The sequence below is a fragment of the Charadrius vociferus genome, unplaced genomic scaffold (assembly GCF_000708025.1).
Source record: "Charadrius vociferus isolate BGI_N301 unplaced genomic scaffold, ASM70802v2 scaffold49, whole genome shotgun sequence".
NCBI lineage: Eukaryota > Metazoa > Chordata > Aves > Charadriiformes > Charadriidae > Charadrius > Charadrius vociferus.
The window spans coordinates 5,269,187-5,293,016 of NW_009661375.1; the positions used below are offsets into that span (position 1 = coordinate 5,269,187).

The window sequence follows — 23,830 nt, forward strand, 5'->3', positions numbered from 1 at the left end:
AGCCCTTCCTGTGAGACATCTGCCTCTCTTTCTTAATGGATTTTAGCCTTCACTTCTGCTATAGTGCAGAAGAGTTGGTAACCATAATAATGTTAAGTCCCTCTCATCTTTGGGGAGCTAGCTAGGCACAAGTGAATGGTGAAGTTTAAGTTTCCAAATGCAGAGCTTTTTTCTTTCCCCCCCTTTCTTTGGGTCTGCAAACAATGTTTCCAAGAAAAGGGAAAATCTACATTTCTAGAAGTAGATTAGACCTGCTCTCTGCAAGCCTTGTAAGCAGCAGCTTAAAAGCTGTGAGAATTTTGGGATCTGCTTCTCTATTTCATTGGCACATGCCTTATACAGAAGGTTTGACCTAATAGTGTTAAGCTAATTTAGTCATGCTGCAAGCTCCTGACCTGTTCCTGAACTCTTGGGCTGAAGATGACTAAGGGAAATAAGCAACTTTATCAGTGTGCGGGAGAGAGCTGTGGCACACCAGAAGATGCTTCTGGATAGGGAACATCTGGCTGAGGGTAGATATTAAGTCTGTGTAGTAGATAAATGTAGAATCTCTTACTAAAACAATTAGTATAATTCTGGGGGAAGGAAAAAAAAAATGCTGACCCTGTGTACTTTGCAAGCCTTTCTTCAGGTTTGGTCCTTAAGCCAGAATGTTTGCTATACCTTTATGTCTGTTGTTGGTCAACACAGTGGCATGCTTGTTACAGAAGACAAATTCGAAGAATATACACTAGTTCATCACTGTGCAAAACCAGGAGTTTTCAGACCTCTCAAAGAATAGCCCATAGAAAGGAGTGCAAGGAAAATGTGGGTTTTCTTGTTGCACTTGGATAAATCCAACACTGGTACAGTTAACCTCTTGAAAAATAATTCCATCTTAGGTTGGATTATTTTACAGGTTTTTTGTATGCTCCTGCAGAAGGGGTGGTCTGCTCCTGTTTTGCCTCCTTGTGGCTTGTCAGTCGATAGGGGCCTTTCTGGAGATGTTTGACACTAATCTGTCATTGTGCAACAGGAAACAGTTAAAGTTTTTCAGATGTACTGACCTTTCTGCGCATTTCCAGGACAGTAGCCACTCATGCTATCAGTGGTTAGGGGAGAGGTGGCATTCTGATTGGAGTGGTATCACTCAGTGCAGCGCACGCTCCTGGGTAACGCTGTGTGTTTGCAAATGTGGTGTGCATCGCTGCCAGTCAGTTGGGCCTATGTCCAGTCTGGAGACTTATTTCTTTTAGTTTTATGTTACCTTCTTTTTCTGTATCTTTGCTAAAAAAGCAGAGTACTAAGAAATACTGTTTTTGAAATGAAACTTTTGTGTATTTCTATTCCACTTATCTGCAAGGCGTTTTTGTATGTGGGGTGAGGGAATTCTTTCTCAGTTCTTGAAGTGGTGGTAAAACTGATAGCAACTACTTTTCCAGGGGAACAAGCGGAGAGTGAAGAATTCAGGTGGGTTGCGATGTTCCAGGGGCTGGCTGAGTTACAGCATTGCTGTGGGGAAAGCAGTCTCTATTTGATCTTAGTTCCTCTGAGGCTTGACATATTTGTAAGCCGTAGCCTTTAGCTGCTGCTTTGATTATGAGTGCAGAGTGCTGGAACAAGGTTTTGTTCTCAAAATGGAGAGAAAGGAGCAAGAAAGAAAAGTGTGTATAAGGAAGCAGGGGAAAAAAAAACAAGGCCAACTGTAATTCTAGCCAGCAGGAAGAATATAACTGAAAACTTGCTAACTAGCAAAGTATAAAACTAAAAAAAACCCAACTTGCTTAGGCCATGTTAGCATGGGGGTGAGGTAGTGGGCCTTCTCAGATGCAGCTCCTTTCAGTCTCTTGGTAATGTATGGCAGTTTTGATGCCCCTACATCACTGGAACACAAATCTTAGGGGGGGGGGGGGGGGAAAAAAAGGGGGGGGTGGGGAGGGTAGCTGTGGTGTTTGAGTGATGGGGAGGAGAGGAGCCTTCCTGTTAAGGTAAAGTGGCTCAACATACAATGAGGCTTGGAGCTGCTGCACGCTGTCCTCCAACTTGAAAGCCTTATGGAGATGGATGGATTATTGTGCAAACACAAGCTCTGTCTTGGAAAGATGCTGGGAAAATGTGTCCCTTCCTGCCAAGTGGAATATGGCACCTCAGGATTCCCTTGTTGCTTTCATATGGCATTTGGACTTCTTAAAATCCCTTAGCACCAGTGTGGACATGGAGTCACTAGCAGTGGAATTATTCTGGAAAAATTTCTTGCTACTGTTATCTGTTCCCTCTATTCCTCCACAGGGTTTTTGTCAGTTAGTCTCTACTTTGCTATCTGTTTCCTCCAAAGGGAATTACTTGAACTCAGCAGCTTGAGACAGTTAACCATATAAAACTGTTGTGTAGGCAGCTGACTTAATCTAGCCTGTATCTCCACCAGCATTCCTGTTGGACAAGAAATGGCATATGCTATGGCTAGTCTGGAGCCATGTATTTCTAATTTGTTTGGCTATATATGTTAGCAGGGTTTTTCCAGCATTTGTTCTTGTTGGGGATTAATTCTAGTGTTGTTTTGTTGCTTTTTCCTGTGCTCAATTGATGGTTTTCATTAAACTTTTAAGAACCAAAAAGCTATGAGAAAGCTGTCTCAAATTAAGGTGGTGTTGGCTCACACACTCAAAAGTTTGATTGACTCTTGAGTACAAGCTTTGAAAATATGCACTATTGCTCTGGTGGATTTTGGCAGCCTTGGGGTGGAGGTGAGGACATACAGGTAAGCTTTGGTGCCCAGTTTTTGTTCTTTTGTCTTTTAATTCCTACCTGGAAGGTGGAAGTGATAGTGTCCAGCTCAAAAATCTGAAACCATCTGCTAGAAGTTGTGATGCTGCTGTATGCTTGTGAGAGTCATGGCTTTTCTCACAACTTCAGTTACCACAGCAGTGCAATTATGTGACAGCATCAAGGTTTTCCTGGTGGGAAATCCTACTGGCAGAAAAAAAGTCTAGAAATTTGAATGCTAAAAGCAGTAAAAGGCAACCTCCCTATTTTGGTTGCTGCAAACAAGTCTTAAGGGGGTCGGGGCCAGACACTTTTGGGACTTGTAGTGGTATGGTTCTGTAGCTCCTTAATCTGTCAAAATCCTTCATCATTTTGCCCGTGGCTGCATTCCACTTACAATACTGTTCTATTAAGATATTTACCTTTTACTTATCATAGTCACTGTGAATAGTTCATAGTTTTTGGTTTGTGTAGTTCCTGAAATATTGTTACTTTTTTTTAACTTGGAAGTGGCCAATTGCTTTGAGACCAGCAATTAAGATGCCTGTAAGATGTCTTTGAATTGGAGCAACTGTTGGTGCTGAGCAGACTGTGAGAGCACACAAATTGAAACATTACCCATAACGTTCTTAGCTTTTTGAAAAATTATTACACAATTCCAGGAAATGAAATGAGGCATTTCACACTGAAAATAACTGGGTTTAAATAGTGGAAAACAAAGGGGGGGGAATAAGATGAGGAAGAAGGGCTGGGAGGGTAAAGGAATGCACACAAAAAGAAAAAAAATTGTGGCCTGTCCTAATATTTCAGAGGAAATGCTGACCCTGGTCAACCTAATGGGAATTATTAACATATCTAAGTTCTGTAGGTGTAAGATGTCACCTTACTAATTCTGGAAGTTCTTACACTTCCTCCCTTGTTTTTTCCATCAGACCTTAAAACTTTAAGTTTTGGGTCTCACCAGTGTCTCCATTCGATCCAGTATCTTGTCTGACAAGCATAAGCTTAAGGCACACATCCATGCCTGGGAATTTTACCCACTTGCTTGTGATCAGTGCTGCACAGACTGGCTGGAGCTGAAGCCAGGACCAGCATGTTAACTGCTGCTGGTGGGCCTGTCCTCCATTGTATCCTCAGCTGCAACACAGTTTTGTGGAAACGAATGAAAATTTGGTGTGTGAAAGCTATTACTTTCTGATGTTTGAAATGATACCTGATAATATGAATATAAGTTGATTAGTGCCATATTATGCTTAAAATCCAAGGTGTAAGGCTCTCTTGTTCATCACTTAATATTTCATTTATAGTCTAGTAACACCTGAGACCTGCTCAGGACTGAAGATATGCTTGTTAGTTGTCAAACATGCATAGAGGAAAAGCTCTTGATACATGGTTTGGCCTGATGGTTCAGTGTCCTAGCAGGTCACAAAGTGGTAGTGACTTCATTTGAAGTGCATCTTGAGATGCTGGTTGTTTTTGCAACATACTGTGTGTCAGCATAATAGTTATTAAAAAACAGTGTAAATTTAAACTGGGAGATTTAGAATCTGAGTACTGCTGATTACCAGTATGTTTACCTAACTTTTCAACTGTTGTTACAACTGTTGGAACAAAATAAGGCAAATTAGACTTTATGGCTTGAAGTTTTGATAAAGGCTTCATTGCAGGGAAAAAAAAGTACAGGAAGAGACTGGGAAAAGTCATCTTGCACAGTGCTTTTGCCTCCAGGTATTATCGCCTAAGCCTGAATCTTTAGCAGGTGCTGGCGCTGCTAAGAGCTTTCAGCAAGAGGCATGTTGTAAAAGTAGTCTCTAATCCGTTGCTGTAAATGCATGAGGCTTACAAAAAAAGCATTCTTCCGTTATGTTTTTTCAATAATTGTGTCAAATACTTTTGCTAACCCTTGGTAGGCTTTTAGTATGCACACAGGTATTTTTAGTACCTCCAACATTCAGCAAGACTTTTAATGATTTGTTTAATAATTGATCTGTAGCTTTGGGATCATTTAGACTTTTGTGAGAGTGAGACAGATGAGTGTACTTAGTTGCTTAGTTTAATCGTCCCTATCTGTGAATTTTGTAGGTGAAGAGCAGCATGAAAGAATGGAGCTGGTGAGGGAACCTCTTCTAGAAAATGGCCCCTCTTAGCAGAAAACTGAAAAAAGCTTTAACCTATTAATTCAATACTTAAGTGTTTGCAAAGTGTTTTCTGAGCAGTAATGGTCATTACCTTTCATAAGTGTGTGCAGTTGTATGGACCTTGTATTTACATATATTTCCCTGCTAGCCAATAGATGTAGTTTCTCAGCTTGTTTCCCCCTGTCCTGAAGCTTTTACTAGTGCATTTACATTGTACAGCTAGTGCAATTACACTTTGACACCACTTAATCATTTGAAGTGAGTGTTAAAGTCTTTAAGCTTTAGAAATGATTATCAGTGCTACAAAGACTTTGTATGCTGAGTCTCAGAGGTTCTGAAAGGATTGCTGTACCCCTTCTTGCAGCTTTCTGCTGCAGCAACTATGCTGTGCATTTATTTATCAAGGAAAACTCATTCTCACTGTTTCTTTCTGAGTTCGGACTGCCCCTGTGTTGGGGTGATGTCTCTGTTCTGTTCTCTGAAGTAGTTTCTGGACTAGTAAAAAGACAACTGGACTTCTTGAAAAAGACAACCTAGAGGTGGAGACCTGGGAAGCTGTAAGAAGTAAAGAATTCAGTCTTAGACACAGCAGAATAACAGGTGTTGTCCTCTTCTAGTCTTGTTTTAAATACTGTTTAGTCTTTGCTATATCCATATTGACAGAGATCAGTTTAATTTGACAGGAAGTAAGGAGTACCCTTCAATGAGGAAAAACAGGTTGAAAGTGCTCACTCTGTCACAATTTACATAAAATTGCTAGGTTCTTTCTGATATAACTAGAAATCTACTCAACTGTAATGGTATCTCTCAAATTCTGTCACTTTTAGTTGGAAATCAATTGTATTGCTCACTTTAAAAACAAACAAATAAACCAAAGAACCCTACCTAAGTATTTGCTGGGGTACAAGGTCCTATGAGGGCTAGGAACTTAATATAATTTCAGAGAGAAAGCCATGTGTTTGGAGTCTGAACTATGAAAATGGTAGGTATTGGGTACTGAACTAGAAACAAACAAGTGTAACCTGGGTTTTCAATTAAAAACAAACCAAAAAATCCTATTGTATGTGTTCACCCAGCCTTGTAATAAAATGTTATGATACACTGCTTTTCCTGATCATAGTAAAGGTGTTTATATAGTGAAATGAATTTGATTATAATATTTATGTGGAAGCTGTGTGTAATAGACATATTTTTATTCAACAGGCGATCAGCTGTAAAGGTCAGCACAGTATCTCTTACACATTGTCCAGAAACCAGACTGTTGTAGTGGAGTATACTCATGATAAAGATACAGACATGTTTCAGGTAAGATTTTATGCAATGTATGCTTTGTTTTTTAAAAGCAACATATAGAACCACAGTTCTGCATTATTCTTCTGGGTTTTCTGTGATCTGTGGAATTTTGATGGTTGAACCCAGTTGTATTAATTCGGGAGCTTTTGAAATTTTGTATCATCTGCTCTTTTCAAACCAGCACCAGCATCTGTTAGTGTCCTTACTGCCTTACTGCTTTCACTGTACCCTGCTTTTGCTGCAAGGACAGCGTAGCAATTGTACTAATAGTACTAGAAAGAAATGTGTGCTCTGTTTGGATTGATGAATAAGCACAAGAATGCACACACCCCCACCCTCCAGTTAATCAAGTAGCCAGAGTAAAAAGGAAGTGGATAGGAGTAGGATATGGAATGGGGAAGGAGAAAAGTTAAAAGCAAAGGTAGGGAGGGGAATATGGGAGTTGTGCACTAAAGGACACAAACTGGTGATAAAATCATAAAGAAAACTGTTCCTGAAGGGTGTGCAAATATATCATATGGCATAGGGGACTGTGCTGAGTTTCTCTGAGGTATCCAACATGTTTTCATCCTCCCATGTATGCAGTTGTGGTTTTCTGTGTCATCTAACATTCTGATAACCTAAGTTTTATTTTCTTGTGCAATGCTTTTTTAATATATCAGAAGAGCAGAAATTCTGTGCAAACTTAAACCTCAAACTCAGAGGAAAACAAACATCCACAACCTTTTCCAATCTAGACTAATCTGGTCTGTCTTGTCAGTGACCTCTGTAATTAGAGCATCTTATCGTGAATTGTTATCCCTCCTTATTCAGTCGTTCATATTTAGAAGGGTCAGCAGTTGAGTGGTGTTGACAGAAGAGGAAGTGGCTCTGTCAAGATGAAAATGTTTGCTTCATGTGGCTTCTGTATTTTTGTTCTATATAAATATTTCCTAGTGGGACTTTGGAGTGATAAGGTCTAAATAGGGTTTGATTAAAAAAACTGTCTTGTTCATGTGGTGCTGCATGAATAGGTAGTTAGAAAAGGACTACAGCCAGAGTGAACCAAAATAGGTTTTTCTGTTAGCTAGTAAAAGGAAAACGTAACCCATCCTTTTGGGTTATTGTGTGATACTTGTTTATCTCTGCAAGATGCTTTTGTGCCTTGAGTAGCTGCAGTGAAACTTTTTCTGTATGTAAATTTTGAAAAACCATTTTTGAAAGCTGGAATTTTTCCACTTGTACTAAAAAATAAATAAATAATAGCAAAGCAGCTGCTTTTCTGACCTTATTAAAATCTTTCCCTGATTGCATAATGTCCTAGTGGTGGTTACAGCTTTTGCTTGTGGGGTGGGTATTGATAAAGAAAGGTAGGTTGAGGTGCTTAGCTGTCACTCTAATGAAATCTGGCAGCCCCACGTGAGGAGATACAGCATTGGCAAAGCAGTGCTCCACAGACCGCTGTTCAAGTGACCCTTGTCTAAGACAGTAGGTTAAGGGAGCTAGTTAAGGCTGCTTTGGATCTAAACCAGGGGTTTAGCTCAGTGAGGAATGAGCTTGTTAAGCATAATGTAGCCCAGCTAACAACGTATCTTCCCCTGCTCCACTTTGAGATCCATTGGTGCTCAGTAGAGGAGGAACTTGCACTGGGTAGGGCACTGTGACAGCCTGGACTGCACTGCCTGCCGCACAGACCTACTGCACTTCTCTGGCTAGTGCTGGAGCGCACATCTATTACTACCACTTTACAAACACAGATCATGCTTTATTCTTCCAGCAGCGCTCAAGTGCCTGGTGAAATGTCACAAAAGCCCTAATTTTGGCCCATGTACTAATTCACCTGTGAGGGGCTGCTGATGGTTCAGGCAATTATCTGCCACACATCTATGGTTATGTGACTGGTTTGGCCTGTAACAGGTCAAACTATCCTATCTTAATAACAATAAAACTTTTTGACCTGAATCCTGTGTTGGCAGTGTGCTTCAGTCCTTCTGGTGCTCCCTCAAATGGCTAGTGTGTCAGGGTTAACGCTTCCGTATTGCTAAAATTCCCCTTTTCGGTGCAGTCTTTCTTCTGTCTTGAGATGTGTAGACAGTCATGCTGTGACTTGAGCTCAACTTCACCTCAAGCACTGTGTCCCGGTTCATGTTTCCACTCTCTGTAGCTGTCTTCTGAGACTCGCACTGCAAGCATTGGCCTAGAGGGGCTGACAGCTGTGAGAATGGGAAAAGGAATGGTGTGTTCCACTGTGGCAGTATTTTGCTGCTAAAGCAATGCCATGTAGCTACTGAAGAGGTTTCCATTATTTAAATAAGCCATTAGGTTTTAATTTTTCTCAGTAATCTTACTGTGGACAGTCAGAGGAAAAAATTACATGAGGGCTGTTCTGTGCTGCTCTGTGTTACGTGATGGCAAATTCCATGTTGTCTTTATTGATCCACAGAGTAAAGCCACTATCAAGCATCACTTGAATAGACAGTCCTTGGAGTTGTCTGTTTTCTTTTCAAGTGTGTTTTCCTGGCTTTTGTAAAACAATGGCAAAGATGTGGAAGCTGAAAAGGGAAGGATAATGCCTGGAACTTACCCTGGAACTTAATCCTAGGAGGATTATCAGGAGGCTTGAGGTCCCTCCTTGGCTGCTGATAACATTTATTATCTTGGACAAATCACTTAGCTTTTTTTAATCTCAATCTTTCCCTGTGTAAAATGGGATAGTAGCACTGCATGGCTTCACTAAGGTAACAAGAGTAAGGAGTGTGATAGGCTTAGGGTGGTGGTTGGTATAACACTTTCGTTACTGCGACCTGAAATAGAGAAAAGGGAGGGCAGAGTTCTTGCTTTGTTTTCTTGGCCAGGGTACCATTTCTAATCTGCGAAGTCTGAATCCGCTGGGCTAGAGCTGATCTCCTGTGAAAGTGAGGGAGATCCACAGTTGACAAAAAAGCTGTCACTTTTTCCTCCTTCTACTTTGACAGTCTATAGTCAGTTGTTTTCTTTGAAGGAAAACATGAGAAGAGTTGTTTTGGTGACTTGTATCCTGCAATTTTTCCAAAACCAGGAAAAACTTGAAAATTGCAAACCCAGAATAGCTTCTTGGTTTATGCTTTCCAAGCTTATAACCGAGAAGCAAGAGTAGATACTTATCAGAAGTGAGATATGTATGGAAAATGTGAAGAGACTATACAAGGGATGGTAAGGAAATTCAGAAGGCATTGAAGAGTGGTGTCCAAGCTGTCTAAATGCCAATTTTCTTGACATTTTCCATAATAAAGTGACCACATTTTCATACATGTAAGTGGTTTAAATTACCACGCACGTACTTTACCCAACCCCCCATGCACACATGCATCAGTTGTTAACCATGCAGGTTATATGCATATTCAATGCATGGATGATGAAGTTTCATATAGGAGTTCTCCTACCCCCTGTTCTTCTACTAGTGTTTTTCTGAAGGTAACATGAGGAGTTATTTACAAGTAAGCATACTCCTTTAAGAATGTTTTGAAAATATTACTTGAAGTGCTAACCAGGAATATTCTTACTTCTTGAAAGCTGGAAACAATGCAAAAGTGGGTGCTTTTGTCTTCCCTGCTTACTTGTATCCTGTTCAGTCACCTGAAAAACATCTCCTGCTGGATCACTTTAACAAAATGGCTTCACAACCTCCTGCAGCAGGGCTTTAAAGGTGCTTTGGAAGGTTGTCCTGGACATCTCATGGTTCTATTATATCCTGTACTTGAGTTTTGAGAATAGTCTTTTTTAATTTATTCCTACTGTACTTATTGAACTGTTGTTCTGCTGTGTTGTGTTTTATTTTTAAATGTAATTCTGTAGTGAAACTTGTGTACAAATGCTACTATGTACCTTTGTCTTAGTGATGTCCAGGTCAGATTTCTTCATGTAATAACAAAAAGAAGGTACTGATGTGTTCCCCCTGGCATGTCCCAAAGTTTATATGCTGCAGCACCTGTAAGCTTCTTAAAATGAAGATTTTTTTCAGAGTTTAGTAACCACTCTGATGATACATCAGTTGGAATAGAACCTGGTCCTTCACGGTTTGATTAAATGAGAATGTGTTGATTATACCTGTTTGTACCACTATAGGGAGCCAAAATGTGTAGGTAGTACCCTAAATAACTCCAAGTTTATACAAGAAGCAGTTACATTCAATATGAAGAATGGATTTATTTTTTTCTAAAGAGCAGCCCTTCAGAAGATGCATGGTCTAATTCTGCCTATCACCAGAGTGAAATTCTGTTGAAGTTCAAGAATCTGCAGCTGTTAAATTATCTGCTGGCAGGTTGTCTGGTTTTGCCTTGTCTCAGGAGTGAGCGTTTTTAATAGCACTTCTTTGATTGACGGTAGACACTAGCAAATTGATTGACTGCCTGGCTTTTACGTAGCTTTTAACAATAACCTGTAGTGTAGACAACAGAAGCTGTCTTATGCATCAGTTGGAAGATTTATGGTTTGTTATTGGAAGTAACTTAGTGAAATAATATAGAATATGACACAGTTAACAAGAAAAGTCCCAAAATATAGCCTGAAATTACTTAAAAAGAAAGTCTCTGTGCTACAGAGGAAAATGGAAGAAAAATGAGTAATAAAGTCTGTGAAGAGTAGCTTTGAATTGTGGAACTAGGTCTGTAGTGACTGTAGTCTGACTGCAAGATCAGATGTGTTAAAAATTTTGGTGGGTAAATGTTGATAGCATAAAGTTCCTAATTTGTTCCCGAGGGGCTTTCTTTTCTGTTGATCTCAAATGCAAAATTTTGAATTGATACAAATTATGATGAAATTGGCATGTTTTGAAAGCCACTTAAAATTTCTAGTGTTGAAACATAGCACAGTACATGAGACTGATTTTCGGCGGGGGGAGGGGGGGGGCAAATACTGAAAATATTTGACATTGTATAAACATACTTGTGACACAAATGAGATAATATAAATAAATTACTTTGCCTAAAATATTATATGTAATTTTAGAGATTTTAAGCACCACATAAAAGCTTCATAGATAGATTTTAATCCTTATATCCAACCATATTTGGATTTCATGTTGGTTGATCAGTACAATAGGAGGAAGACTGGGAACAAACACTTGTGTGTTTTGTCATCCTTTAAGGAAAAATAAGGCAGGCTTTTCTCTGTTTGCATCTAAAAAGCTTTGCAAGTAATCTATTTCAGAGACTGCAACAGGCAGAAACTTGTTATGAAGAAATTTATTTTCATGTTCATTATCGGTTATCCTTTAAGAGACTTTGCATGCAAATAGAAAATAGTCAAATGTTAGGAATAAGCTTCCTGCTGCTGTTCGGTGCTGACTATTAGCAGGACTTGCATTGGGTGGAAATAGAAGCCTGTTAAAATAATACTGTAAAAAGAAAAAGAATATAGCTTTATAAGTTTGAGCTTCAACTTGTCAAGTTATATAAATCAGAAATGTGCCATATTGAATAGTTTTTGAACTCTGTCTCTTGGGTATTCTAGTAGTCACTTTACTTTCTGTGAAAAATTGAAGTGCATACTTTTGATTAGGCCTTTTTTAGTATTTCCTTGGTGCTGCTTTTGCAGCAAGCATATAGTGTTTTATACTCAGGTTGTGACCTGTGCTATGGAGAAAGAAACTGGATGTGTCACTTGAACACATACCAAAATTCATGTCTTAAGTTTAAGACTGCAAAGTAGAACTGAAAGCAGAAGAGCAGTACGGGAGAGATCCCTGTACTGTTGCTATCACTTCCATTGTGACAAGGGTTAAGTGTTAATATAACTTTCCTTGACTCTTGAATAATGTTTCTTTTACTGTTCAAGCAGGCACAGCAAATTTAGTTTGCAGAGATGTTTGTCAATGATGGAACCATACATGCGTTGCCACAGCTGGCTTTGAAGAGCAAGAAGCTAAGCAGAATGTAACTTCTTGGGGGACAAGGAGATCATATTTAGGGAGGAGGTTATTTTATATAAATGCAGATTCCTGATATTGGAGGTAGTTTCATGTGAAGAATACTCTTAATTTTCTTCTGTTTGATCACAAAGTGTCTATAAAATTCTATTCCACTCCTTGTTCCTCAGCTCCACTTTCCCAGTTATGCTCAAAGTTGGTGTAACACTTATTTGTCTGTAGAAGTATTGATAAAGTCTCACAGTAGGTTTGATTTGCAGTCAGATCCCTCTGTCCATTTTGTAATGAAGTTTTTGGTTCCAGATGCCTAGATGTTTCCAGTTTCAGAATTAAAATGTATAGATGTCAAGATAAAAAAATATTCTTGTCTACTGATCAGCTGTGTTTTATTTCTGCTGAAGAAGGCTTTTAATTTCTTTAGTCATGCATGTGCGTGATTCGGAATAAATTTAACCATATTTTGTGTTTTACCTGAAAACTCTTCTACTCTAGAACTACAAATTCTGAAAACATGAAGGTGGGTAGCTTTTTGTTATGATGTGTCAAAATAACCAAGTTCTGGGTCTAAGGAAAAAAGTCCTTTATTTTCATGGCAAATTAACTTGGAACTAGAAGTGTGAATAAAACTTGTCATTTCAAGCTAGTGTTTTCTTAATTGACTGAATACAGTGGTAAGTAATCTGCTGTAGTTGGATTATGAAATATCAAGGTGATAATACTTTCATGCTGTTAATGATACTCTACAAACAATTCATTGGAGCTGTGTTGGGCAAGCATGTACATCAGTTGTAGTAAGTGAAAATTTATCTTGCCATGTCAGTGATGTTTTCTGCCTAGGTCAAATACAGATTAATCTCTGGTTGCGTTTTGCCATCCAAAAATTCAGTAGACAGTAGTTTACTCATGCCATCAATAGTAACTTGGTAAAATCGTGTCCTTAATGCTTGATATTTCTATGGCTCTTTCTAGTTATACTATTATCTTAATTTTTTTTTTTTTGCAGGTTGGGAGGTCAACAGAAAGCCCCATAGACTTTGTAGTAACAGATACTATTTCTGGAAGTCAAAATAATGATGAAACCCAGATTACGCAAAGCACCATATCCCGTTTTGCATGCAGGATTGTTTGTGACAGGAGCCCACCATATACAGCAAGGATTTTTGCAGCTGGATTTGACTCTTCTAAAAATATATTTCTTGGTGTAAGTACTACTAATAATTGTTATCTATGAGCAAACTCAGGTTTTATTCTCTGTTATTTTCAAGTCCCAACATTCCGTTGTACTAGTTGATAACTTATACTGTCATTAGACTTTTATTGCTCCAGTGTACCAGCTGCGGTGTTAAGTAGAAACTGCAGTTTTATGTGCCTGATTTATTACCAGCATGGATTCATGGTCATAATTGTCTTTAACAATGCAGCTCTACTTTAGTAACTGTTAGTGGATTTTCTTTAGGTTTGTTTGATATATTCTTAATACTCGTTGTGAATAAGCGGCTGTTGCAGTTCTGAGCGCTGAAGACCAAGGAGCACATCAGCTGCTTTATGAAAGAGGATTTGCCCACTGCAATGGTATTCCATTACAGTGGTTAGGAGTATCTACGCTGCAGACCACTGAGGCCTTAACTCTTACCTGAACTGCAGTCAGAGGCACTCAACTGAGTTAAAAATATCAATATTTAAGATAGAATAGTAATTGAAGATGCATAAGCGAAAGATGTTACCAATCTGGCACAAAGTATTCTTAAAAATGTTTTTCTGTAAATCTATTTCGCAGCACTACTGTCTGGTGAGGAAATGTTGTGTTTTCGACAGTGCTGGTAAAACTTTGGTGTGTAAAATTTTAACCCATAAGCTTTTCAACAAACTTTTTTTTATGGGGTGGTTGTCACGTACAGGAAAAAGCAGCAAAATGGAAAAATCCTGATGGCCACATGGATGGATTGACAACTAATGGGGTGCTGGTCATGCATCCAAAAGGAGGATTCACTGAGGAATCCAAACCTGGAGTTTGGCGGGAGATCTCGGTCTGTGGTGATGTGTACACTCTCCGGGAAACCAGATCTGCTCAACAAAGGGGGAAACTGGTAAGTTGAAAGTAACTGGTAGTTAAAACAAAACAAGGGATATTTGCTTTCCTGGCTTTGAAGGGAAGCAGTCACAGGGTGACTGCAGTGTAATAGCATTGTCCCTACATAGTGGGCACTGAATTTATCTAAGTACCTGTGTGTTATGGTAGATTCTGTACTGCTGCTTTGTTTCTGCTTAGGCAGGAGAACACTGTCTAAGTTATCTGCTAATGTCACCTTTCCAACTGAAACAGCATGGAGTGTAAAACTTTGCTCTTGATCTCCATCTCTGAAATGTTCTCCTGGGACATGGGGACATCTAGAAGCTAGTGCGTAGAGAGCTGTCTTTTGCAGTACAAAGAGTCCACTTGCGTGCAGAACAAGTTTGGATAACTCTGCTTCTGTTTGATTTACCTGCACTAGGAAGCTAGGAGAAACCCTGATAAGTATATTCCTGTTATCCTGTGGAGCAGGATGGCCTTTGCCTTTAACAAATGTGAAAAGTTTCAGCTGCCTCAGACCTGTGGCATACATAACCAGGAGAGAGGTTCCCATGAAAGAATGTCCACTTCTCCATAGGAGATGGAACAGAATTCCCATAGCACTCTTGTTCTTTCCTCTTCCTAAGATCTGTGGGGCCTAGGAAGGAGAATGCTATCATTGCTCATCTTTTTTTTTTTTTTTTTTCCCCTCAAAGGGTGAGGAGGGGGGAAATCAAACACCATCACATAGTAGTAGGCCAGCAAAATACTACATTCTGGTATTTTCAGTCAGGCAGATGAGCTTCCCCAGAAGTCCTCCTTGTCTCTGGTAGGTTAGAACGTTCTCCTACCTGCAGACCTGGAAAAGCCTTCATGTTTCATCAATTCTGCTCTTCAGGTTAGGATTCAGGAAGTCAGCAGATGTTCGAGGGGCATCTTCACAAGAGCTGTAGGTGCCCCTTCTCTTTTATAACTTTGTTGTCCAGCTGTTAGTTCAAAGACTAAGAAAGTGTGCATGGCGAGGGGAATATCCTTCTCTTCATGCCAAAGTTGCTTTTTTGCTGCTACCTTGAGTTCCCATTAGCTTGTTGCTGTTAGAGTTATCCCACACACTGGCACTGAACTGACTGTCCACCTTTGCCGTTGGCTTTGCAGAAAACTGACTGTTTAAAGGAGTTAGGAACATAGAGTTTGAATATTTTGTTCTGCTCTCAGTAGACAGCCTGCAGTACATAAATTGCTTTGTCACTTTAATGGTGGCAGGCAAACATTGCCTCGGGGACTGGAATGGATGATGTTGTAATTGCGCCCTTTGTACGTGGTTAGCAAAACACCTTTTTAGTGCTGCTAAAGAAAGGCAATACTAAAACAAATTCCCTTCTCTGCATCCAAAATGACTTGAACTCTCATTTAAATAAAATTACATGGCACGCTGGTATTGATGTGATCAGTATTTGTTGACTGAGTTCATAAAACCAAATGCACACTGTATAATGAATTGAACGCGTTGCATATGAGAAAGCTTTTGCTGTGCTGTTTGTGAAGGAATTATCTGAAAAGTGCATCAAATCAAGGCTTCTCTCATCTCTATTGAACAGCTGAATTTTTCTGCTCTAAGTACTTTACACTGGTGACCTTTTATCTGTAGTCTGTATTGTACCATCTAGGTGTTTTGTGCAAGGATGATCCACAGTTAATCTGTGAATTTAAACTGGATTAAAATGTAAATGCCACATTGGTTGTCATTCATAGTATTCTTAGACATGATGATTTCATGTGACCTACTTAATGTACAGGGTATTTGTTTTGCCGTAGTGGTATTTTCTACGCACTTTCAATGTATAAAGCCACGCAGTAGTTCTGCTTTCCTCTGATTTCATAAAGAACCTTTCTAATGTGCATTCATCACTACTGAACTGGTAGCAATAGCACAAGTTGCTTATATGTTTGTGACATTAAAATAAAGAATATTTCAGCAAAGTTCTACATACGTTTGGTATAATCTCTCAAATGTTTTAAGTACTACTTTTAGTCAGATGAGAGAAGCCTTTAGGCAGTGTACATTGGGGGCTGTATTTCCATGGAATGCCTCATTAAATAAAGAGCCTAACTAGCTGGGGTGGTTAATTGTTGACAAGTTGAGCCTGTGTGGCTTCAGTTGTAGAACTTGTCATCTGAGAAATGCAACTGGTAATTCACTCTGCTGTAATGATAATCTATGAAAGTACCTGTCTATGTAGTTAGTATTGCATTTGTCATCCCTAATGTATCTGTGGAAGAGTTTCACTGTTGATGAGGTACACTGTGGGAGTTTGTGCTTCTGCAAAATGCTTTACACTTCCCAGAAGCCAAAAAAAAGGTATTTGAGTAGCAGGACAGCTGGTCTGTCCTGGGTAGCAGTTTTTAGTCCAAAAAAGCTCTTTTGCTGTGTGAACAAGCTCTGCCAGTCTATGTGGGCAAAGGATTCTGGTAGAACAATCTGCTAATGCAGCCCTTAAAGAATGGTGAGTTTCCTCTTCAGCCTTGCTAGAATATTTCAGCAAACATTACCTTAAATGTTAGAGGCATACACAGAATTGGTGTTTGACTGAAAAAAATAGGGTGCTCAGAGGTACAGGATATTTGTGAAGAAGTTAATGATTACGGATGTAATATCATTCCCAAAGAATTACAGGAAGGAAAACTGTATATTAGTACTGCCATAGCTTGTAACGCTTGCAAATTTGGGACCTCCTGTACAAGCACAGAGTAAGAGACCAATGCTCATTATAATCTTAAATATAGGATAAGAGAAAAGAGACGGATTCAGATACATGGAGGGCCACAAGGAAATGATAAGACAAAGTACGATAGCATGCTAGGAAGGGCAACAATTTGGTGAGAAAGACACTGTGTTTACAGAACGAACCTGGTTGCCTGTAAAAGCTCTCCGGCTTAACTGCTTATCCTTGTGTTCTACCACTAGGTAGAAAATGAGACCAATGTCCTACAAGATGGGTCTCTCATTGACCTGTGTGGAGCTACCCTTCTGTGGAGAACGGCAGATGGACTGTTTCACACTCCAACTCAGAAACACATTGAAGCTCTGCGACAGGAGATAAACGCTGCCAGACCACAGTGTCCTGTTGGGTTAAACACTTTAGCATTTCCCAGCATCAACCGTAAAGATGTGGTAAAAGAGAAGCAGCCTTGGGCATACCTCAGCTGTGGTCATGTTCATGGCTATCACAACTGGGGACATCGCAGTGACACAGAAGCCAATGAGCGGGAATGTCCGATGTGCAGAACCATTGGCCCTTATGTGCCTCTCTGGCTTGGTTGTGAAGCGGGCTTTTATGTGGATGCTGGTCCTCCAACTCATGCTTTCACCCCCTGTGGACATGTGTGCTCTGAGAAATCTGCAAAATACTGGTCTCAAATCCCACTGCCTCATGGTACTCATGCATTTCATGCTGCCTGCCCTTTTTGTGCAACACAGCTATCTGGGGAACACAACTGCATCAAGCTAATTTTTCAGGGTCCAATTGACTGATATCACTTTGCAATGACCACAATAACATTTTCTTTTAACAATTTACTGTGAAGATTTTGCCACTAACTCTAGATTTTACCTTTTTTTACAATGTTATTAATAAGGTGGTAGGGTGGGGGCGGAGAACTGACAAGGAAATTGTGAGGGACTGTGGTGGAATTGGGATACATTGATACCTGGAATTTGACAGATATCAGTGGTGTTGCATGCTCAAAAGCAGCATATTCATGAAGTCTTCTTGGTCAAATTGTAGTATATTTGTAATCTTTTTATTAGTACCCTGGATCAGAAAAAGATGTCTTAATGATTTTTTTAAGCTCAGATTTTTTAATGGAAAGGTTTTTTCTTCTAAACTTTGACGAGCCTTTAAAAACCTATTTTTCAAATCTAGAAGGAACATACAGAATGTAACTGTCTTTAATTTGCAATATAATTTAACTTGAATAGTTTCTCAAGGAGCTAATACAGAATGTGTGGACAACCACAGGTGGATGTTCACTAGAGATAATTGGATACATAAGAGAAAAATTAGCTGCCTAAATTGTAGAGTATAAAAGCTATTAAAATATCTATTACGGTATAACACAGCTGGCCAAAAAGGCATCAAGGATTACTTGAAACTGAGGAAATCCTGTTTGCATTGATTTCCTTTCAGTGTAATAGATATCCACTGTTCATTATGTATGGTATATGGCTGATTATTTTTTTCTTCTTTTTTTCCCTGTTTAACCTGCATCTGGTGAAACTGCTTTACTTTTTTACATACTTAGTTCTGGTTTCTAAGCCAATGTTCTGTATACGTGTAGTCTGGCCTTTTTATTTCTGCTTAAGTTAGCTTGCCCTAACTGCTCCTTGCACGCCCAGGACCATTGGGTTAGTTGAGATGTAGTGAGCCTTTAAAAACTGCATTAATGAAGGGGGAGTGCTGCAGCAAGACAGAAGGGTTAGGTACAACTTATACAGAACTTACTTACGTAGACCTGAATTCAGGAGAGCACTTAGTTTGTGTTTAAATATAAGCCCACTGATGGGACTGTTTAGATTCTCAAGTGCTTCAATGGATTGTGGTTATTTGCTGTTATGTTTTGAAATAAAAAAAAAAGCAATTAATAAGTTATTTTTTTAAGCTCGCTTACTAGCCAAAATGCTGTAAGGAGAGCATCGTTTCTAGTTCAGCTGAGTATTTTTGTTCAGTTTTCAACTTGCTGCCATCTGTCACCTTTTTTTTGCAGATTGAGATGTGTTTGTATCCATTTTTTTTCAAATGTTTGCAAATCAGACAACATTCAAATGTAATCAAATATACGCACCATGGTGGTACATCTGAAATGGATCACTTGAAATTCCTGACTTTTTAAGAGAGCTGATAAATGTTTACTATGGAAATAATTAAATCAGAATTTCATATGAGATGTACCCTGCCCGCTGTTAGTTTCATTTCATACAGAATGATAACTCTTTGATTTTTTGTGTTGGTTTTTTTCCTTTTGCTTTCTGTACTCTTGGTATCTGAGGTATCAATCTATCCGGGTTTAAAAGAAAAAAAAAAAAAAGAATTTGGGAGAAATTTATAACACCTCTAGATGAAATCGATCATTCAAGCTCAGTTCTGTTTAATCAACTATAGTTTTTTGCTATAATTGTGCCCTTTGTATAAATATATAATTTATATGATTTTAATATATTCTGTATATATATACTTGAATTGGCCTGTTCATATTTTGGTTGTAAAATTGTTTTATAGTTAACCTTATAAACATTTTACATGTCCCTTGCCAATGGTGATGGGATGTACTCTGTCTGCTGCTGTTTTGAATATAATTTTGCTGTATAAATGTTCAGCATTTTAATAATTTGAAAATAGCTTTACTCTTCTTTTTATGCTTTTTCTGTTGAAAAACAAAATCTTTCTGCAGCATTTTCTCTAAAAATCCCAAACTGTACAGGTTTTGTCCCACTCAGTGATTGGAAATAGGATGAATCTTGTTAACCTAAAACTTATGCTTCTTCCTAGTGCCTTTTCAATGAGATCCTCTTGTGATTCCGTATTCCGAGTCCTTACTCCCACAAGACAACCTTGTGGCTAATCTTCATCAAGAGTGGCAGCCCAGCCAGACAGGGAAGAAACGCCTTTGGCCTTCAATTCCTTGTCATGGTTTCTGTCATAAACGTGAAGGTGCCTCTTCCTTGTTGATATTCAGTACAAGTTCCTCAGGTCCCATATGCATACTGCAGCATTATTTCTATTTAGCATATACCTCATCTGCGAGAGGCAGTCTCACCTCCACCTCGTTCTTATTGGACTCTGTGAAATACTTAACTCTATTTCTCACAAGAGATGCTATGAAAACACACTTTCAGGAATTGTTCCTTGTTGAATTAAGGCCATGAGCCCTGTGTGTTAATTCTGGTGGCCGGAGGTCTTGAGCTCCCTGTATGACAGCTTCACAGGCCTGGGGTGGCAACTGTGTTGCTGAGCTGATCAGGACTTGCATGTGTAGTCTTTCTCTAAGTATAAATGGACTGTGAATGTGCAGGTTCCCAGACATCTCCGTTATCGAGCTTCTTTTATTTTCTTCCTTTGCTGTTACAGTTTAATTGCTGCTTTAGGGCTTCGTATAGCTGCCCCCTGTGCACAGTGAATGTGCAGTGGTAGAGGAATCTTCACTGGAAATACTGGCGCACCATCTGGTTGTGGTGTGTCTGGAATACATGAAGTGGAAGGCTGCCTAATGGTTTGTATCTGAGGGAAGTGTCCGTTTGAAAAGACTGTTTTGAGTGAGAGTTTTCTTTCTTTCACTGTTGGCAGTTCTGTATCATGCAAGAAATGCTGCAGGAAGGAAAACTCTACTCTTATCTGGGAAACAATTCCACAGTTCCTTTGCATAAATCCAGGTGTTTTGAAATCTGGGGTGAGTTCCGCAGAGCTGGCTTTACTGGGAAGGCAGGAGAGTTTGTAGCATTATTTTTCTCAAACAGTACTGCCACACGCTGCTCTGATCAAACGAAGGACTGTTTGGCTGCTTAACCCTTTTCTCCTTCCATCTTGTGTGTAAACACACACCTTCAGTGGTCTGGTAACTCAGTAGGAGAAAGGTGTTTCTAGATAAATAAGACCAGTTCTATTTGGAGTCAGTAAACTTGAGAGCCACCCTCAAACTTTGTTTTGAGAGTTTATAATTTCAGTGTTATGATATTTCTTGCATACCATTTCAAATGCTGGCAATGTATTCTGTAAGGATTTCTTCACCTGTTACTGTTGATTCTATTTGAATGCTTCAAAACCAGCTTTGACTGCATAACTTATAACTAAGAGTATTTTTCTAGCCTGGTCTTTAAAAAAAGAAAAATCTGTCACATCCATGCATGCTGGAGCTGTAACACTTTCCTTTTTCCTGGCAGCTTTTTGATAGAGTGCTGAAGTCTAAATAGATGACTGCTTGGTAAGCACTGTTCTTACTTGAGTTGTGGTCCAAGTTGTACAAAAGAGTTAGCATGACACTGCATTTTAATCACGAATTTTTTTCAAGTGTGGCCACTTCGTGCCTCAGGGTACAGTATTACTACTGTACTGGCAGAGTAATTAAAGGAGGATTTGGTGGGTTTTTTTCTTTGTGGGGGTGGGAATGGGGCTCAGGAGAGACAAAAGCTATTGTCGGGCTGCTTCCAGTAAGGACAGAACCACCTTGAAGCAAAGGCATGCCAGGAACCCATCAGAAATGTGATGGTAGCTGTTCCTGCTTGCAGACCTGGTTCATGCTCTAGAAAGGATTCTCCTCGCTTCGTTAGAAGCTCCGGGATGACATGGAAAAGCTGTGATCTTCCCAACAAAGCACTCTGCTGTTTTAATGGCAGTTCCTGGAATTTAAAGGTTCTGCTTCAGAGCCTGAGCGAGGAGAAGAGTTTGAGTGTATCATAGTGAGAAACTGCAATAGTCTCTGAAGAGAACGTATTTATTTTCTAACTCCACACACCACCCAAAAGAAACTGTTGGTTTCAACTGTGGTAACTCTCCCTTTAGTGCTGTTGCTGTAGCCGATTGCTTCGCTCACCACTTTTTCATTCTTCTGGAAATGGAAGGAAGCTTCTCTAAGACTGTCACGTTTCTGTTCATACACCTCATAGTCTTGACACTTCTTCTGGGGTCAGAGAACTGTTGGCAGTGATCCGGCCATCATGAGACCTGATAGAGGCATTTAAATGCAGTTTTAGTGTGGTAGGAAAACTGACCGGGCTTGGTTCCTGCTCTTGTTTAAGAGCTGCAGATACGCTTTTGAAATGAGCTGTGCTTGTCTGCTCTTTGTAAAGGAACGCTCTGTCATGGGTGGTTAAGTCTTGTTTTCCCCGAGACCGCTGTTAACATGCGGCGTTGGATGCCAGGTGGAATCGGCAGGCTGAGCTGTTGATCGGCACAGGTAGGAACAGAAGTCTGTTCGGTGCTTGTGCTGAATAGTTGGGGACAGCCCAGCTGTTCCGCAGTGTTCTGGCCAAGCATTCCTCCTCCTCCTTGTTTGCTCAGTTTTCAGCCTCTTGTGAGTTCTTGGCTCCTCTCATTTTCTAGTTATCCACGTCGTTGCAGGTAAACAAGTAAATACAGCTTGGAAAGAAAACAAGGAAGAGAATTAAAAAGATACCTTCAGGCTTGCTTATCTCTTCAAGGAAAATATAAATTGGAGTTGCAAACGTCTTTTACAGAGTTTTCTCGTTTTGATTTTTTTTATAAGCACTCTTCACAAGTCTCTGCACTTGGTGTTGTGAATTAAAAGGAAAAAACTTAAAAGGTAAGGCTGTCTTCTGGGGGGTGGGGGGTGGAGGTGGGGGTAGTTTCTAGGATGAAGTCGCAGTAGCTCTGGAGGCCCTCTGCAAACCTCATCCCATTGACTGCAGCAGACACTTTGGTCTGGAAAGAACAGTAGAGTCAGCCTCTGGGTTGTAAAGACCGAGCTCTACTTTCTGTGTTGATCAGTGTTTTCATTTAATTGGCAGTGGACCAAAACTACAAGTTGCTTGGACAACAGGCAAAACTGGTGGCTGCCAAGATTTCCTTTTAATGGGGCGTATTTGTACTTCCCTGGTGGGCAAGCCAGGCTTCGAGTCACCTGGAAGTCCCTTCTGTTTTGTGTCACGGTGGTTAGGGATGGGTATCACTTTCCTCTCGGATTAAAGATGTGACGGAGAGCCCCTGGAACGCTCCTTCTTGTGGCACAACAGTAGGAAAAGTCTTGTTCACGCAGCGAGCCCTTTACGACAGAGAAGTGATGTTTACTTTTAAACAGTGTTAGCAGCTGTTAAAACTTCTGGGTATATTTGTAAAATTGGTCTTTTATACACACCATGTGAAATGGACTGAAATAATTTCTTTGTTGTACCTGTGGAAGTACAAGCCATTTTACGGGGCGGGGGGGGACGACGGGACACCTTAAAAAAAAAAAAAAATTAAAATATCTCAGTATTGTCACTGACTCCTTCAGTTTTTTTTCCCTGCTGGCTGGTTGTCAGGGTTTAACTTTGATTTGCAAAAACTTATAAATAACGTCAAAAATAAACAGTTTCTCTTACTCTTTTATCCCCTTTCTTCTACTCCTCAACAAACAAAAACCTAAGCCTTTGAGGATTCTTGAAGTTTCGAGGTAGTGGAGTGTATTCAGGTGTGAGTGCCCTGAAATTTCAGCTAATTCACTTCCCTGATTTTTAAATTGAACTGTTTGTTTTCAATGCCAGCTGCCTTCTTGCGGTGTTAACATAATTGCTAAATAAAAGCAATTTCCAGGAATAATATGCTTTGTGACTCTTAAAATTAATTTCCATAATGGTAATTCAGTGTTTTGTTTGCATCTGTGTATTCATCCCTTTTTGTATGCTGTCCCTGTGAGTATGTAAGCTTCATTTTTTTTTTAAAAAAAAAAAAGAGCTAAAATGAATTGTCTACCTTTTTTGTTAAGTCGGGGGGGGGGGGGGGGGGGGATGGTCACTCCGAGTCAGAAAGGGAAATAAGGATATCTGCAACTTTCTCTAGATGTGGTCATCTGCCAGTGGGCTGTTGGGCTGCCTTGTAATCAAAGAGTGCTAAATACTTTCCAGGGAAGATGCTCCCAGAGGAAGGGGAGAAGCTTTGGGTTATTTGTGTGTAACCGTGCCCAGCTATCAAGGGAAGAGTAAAACCTCTGTCCGCTGGGACCATTGCTGTCTGC

General features: G+C 39.7%; 1 protein-coding gene across 1 annotated transcript in view; it reads left to right on the forward strand.

Moving 5' to 3' along the window:
• Window positions 1–18,520, forward strand: part of PELI2 (pellino E3 ubiquitin protein ligase family member 2) — a 146,715-nt gene extending 128,195 nt beyond the window's left edge. Inside the window, exons 3-6 of the mRNA XM_009893956.1 lie at window positions 6,084–6,185; window positions 13,061–13,258; window positions 13,956–14,144; window positions 17,073–18,520. Coding sequence (XP_009892258.1) covers window positions 6,084–6,185; window positions 13,061–13,258; window positions 13,956–14,144; window positions 17,073–17,639 — 1,056 coding nt within the window. The 3' untranslated portion in view covers window positions 17,640–18,520. The remainder of the gene's footprint in view (window positions 1–6,083; window positions 6,186–13,060; window positions 13,259–13,955; window positions 14,145–17,072) is intronic.
• Window positions 18,521–23,830: the final 5,310 nt, after the last annotated feature.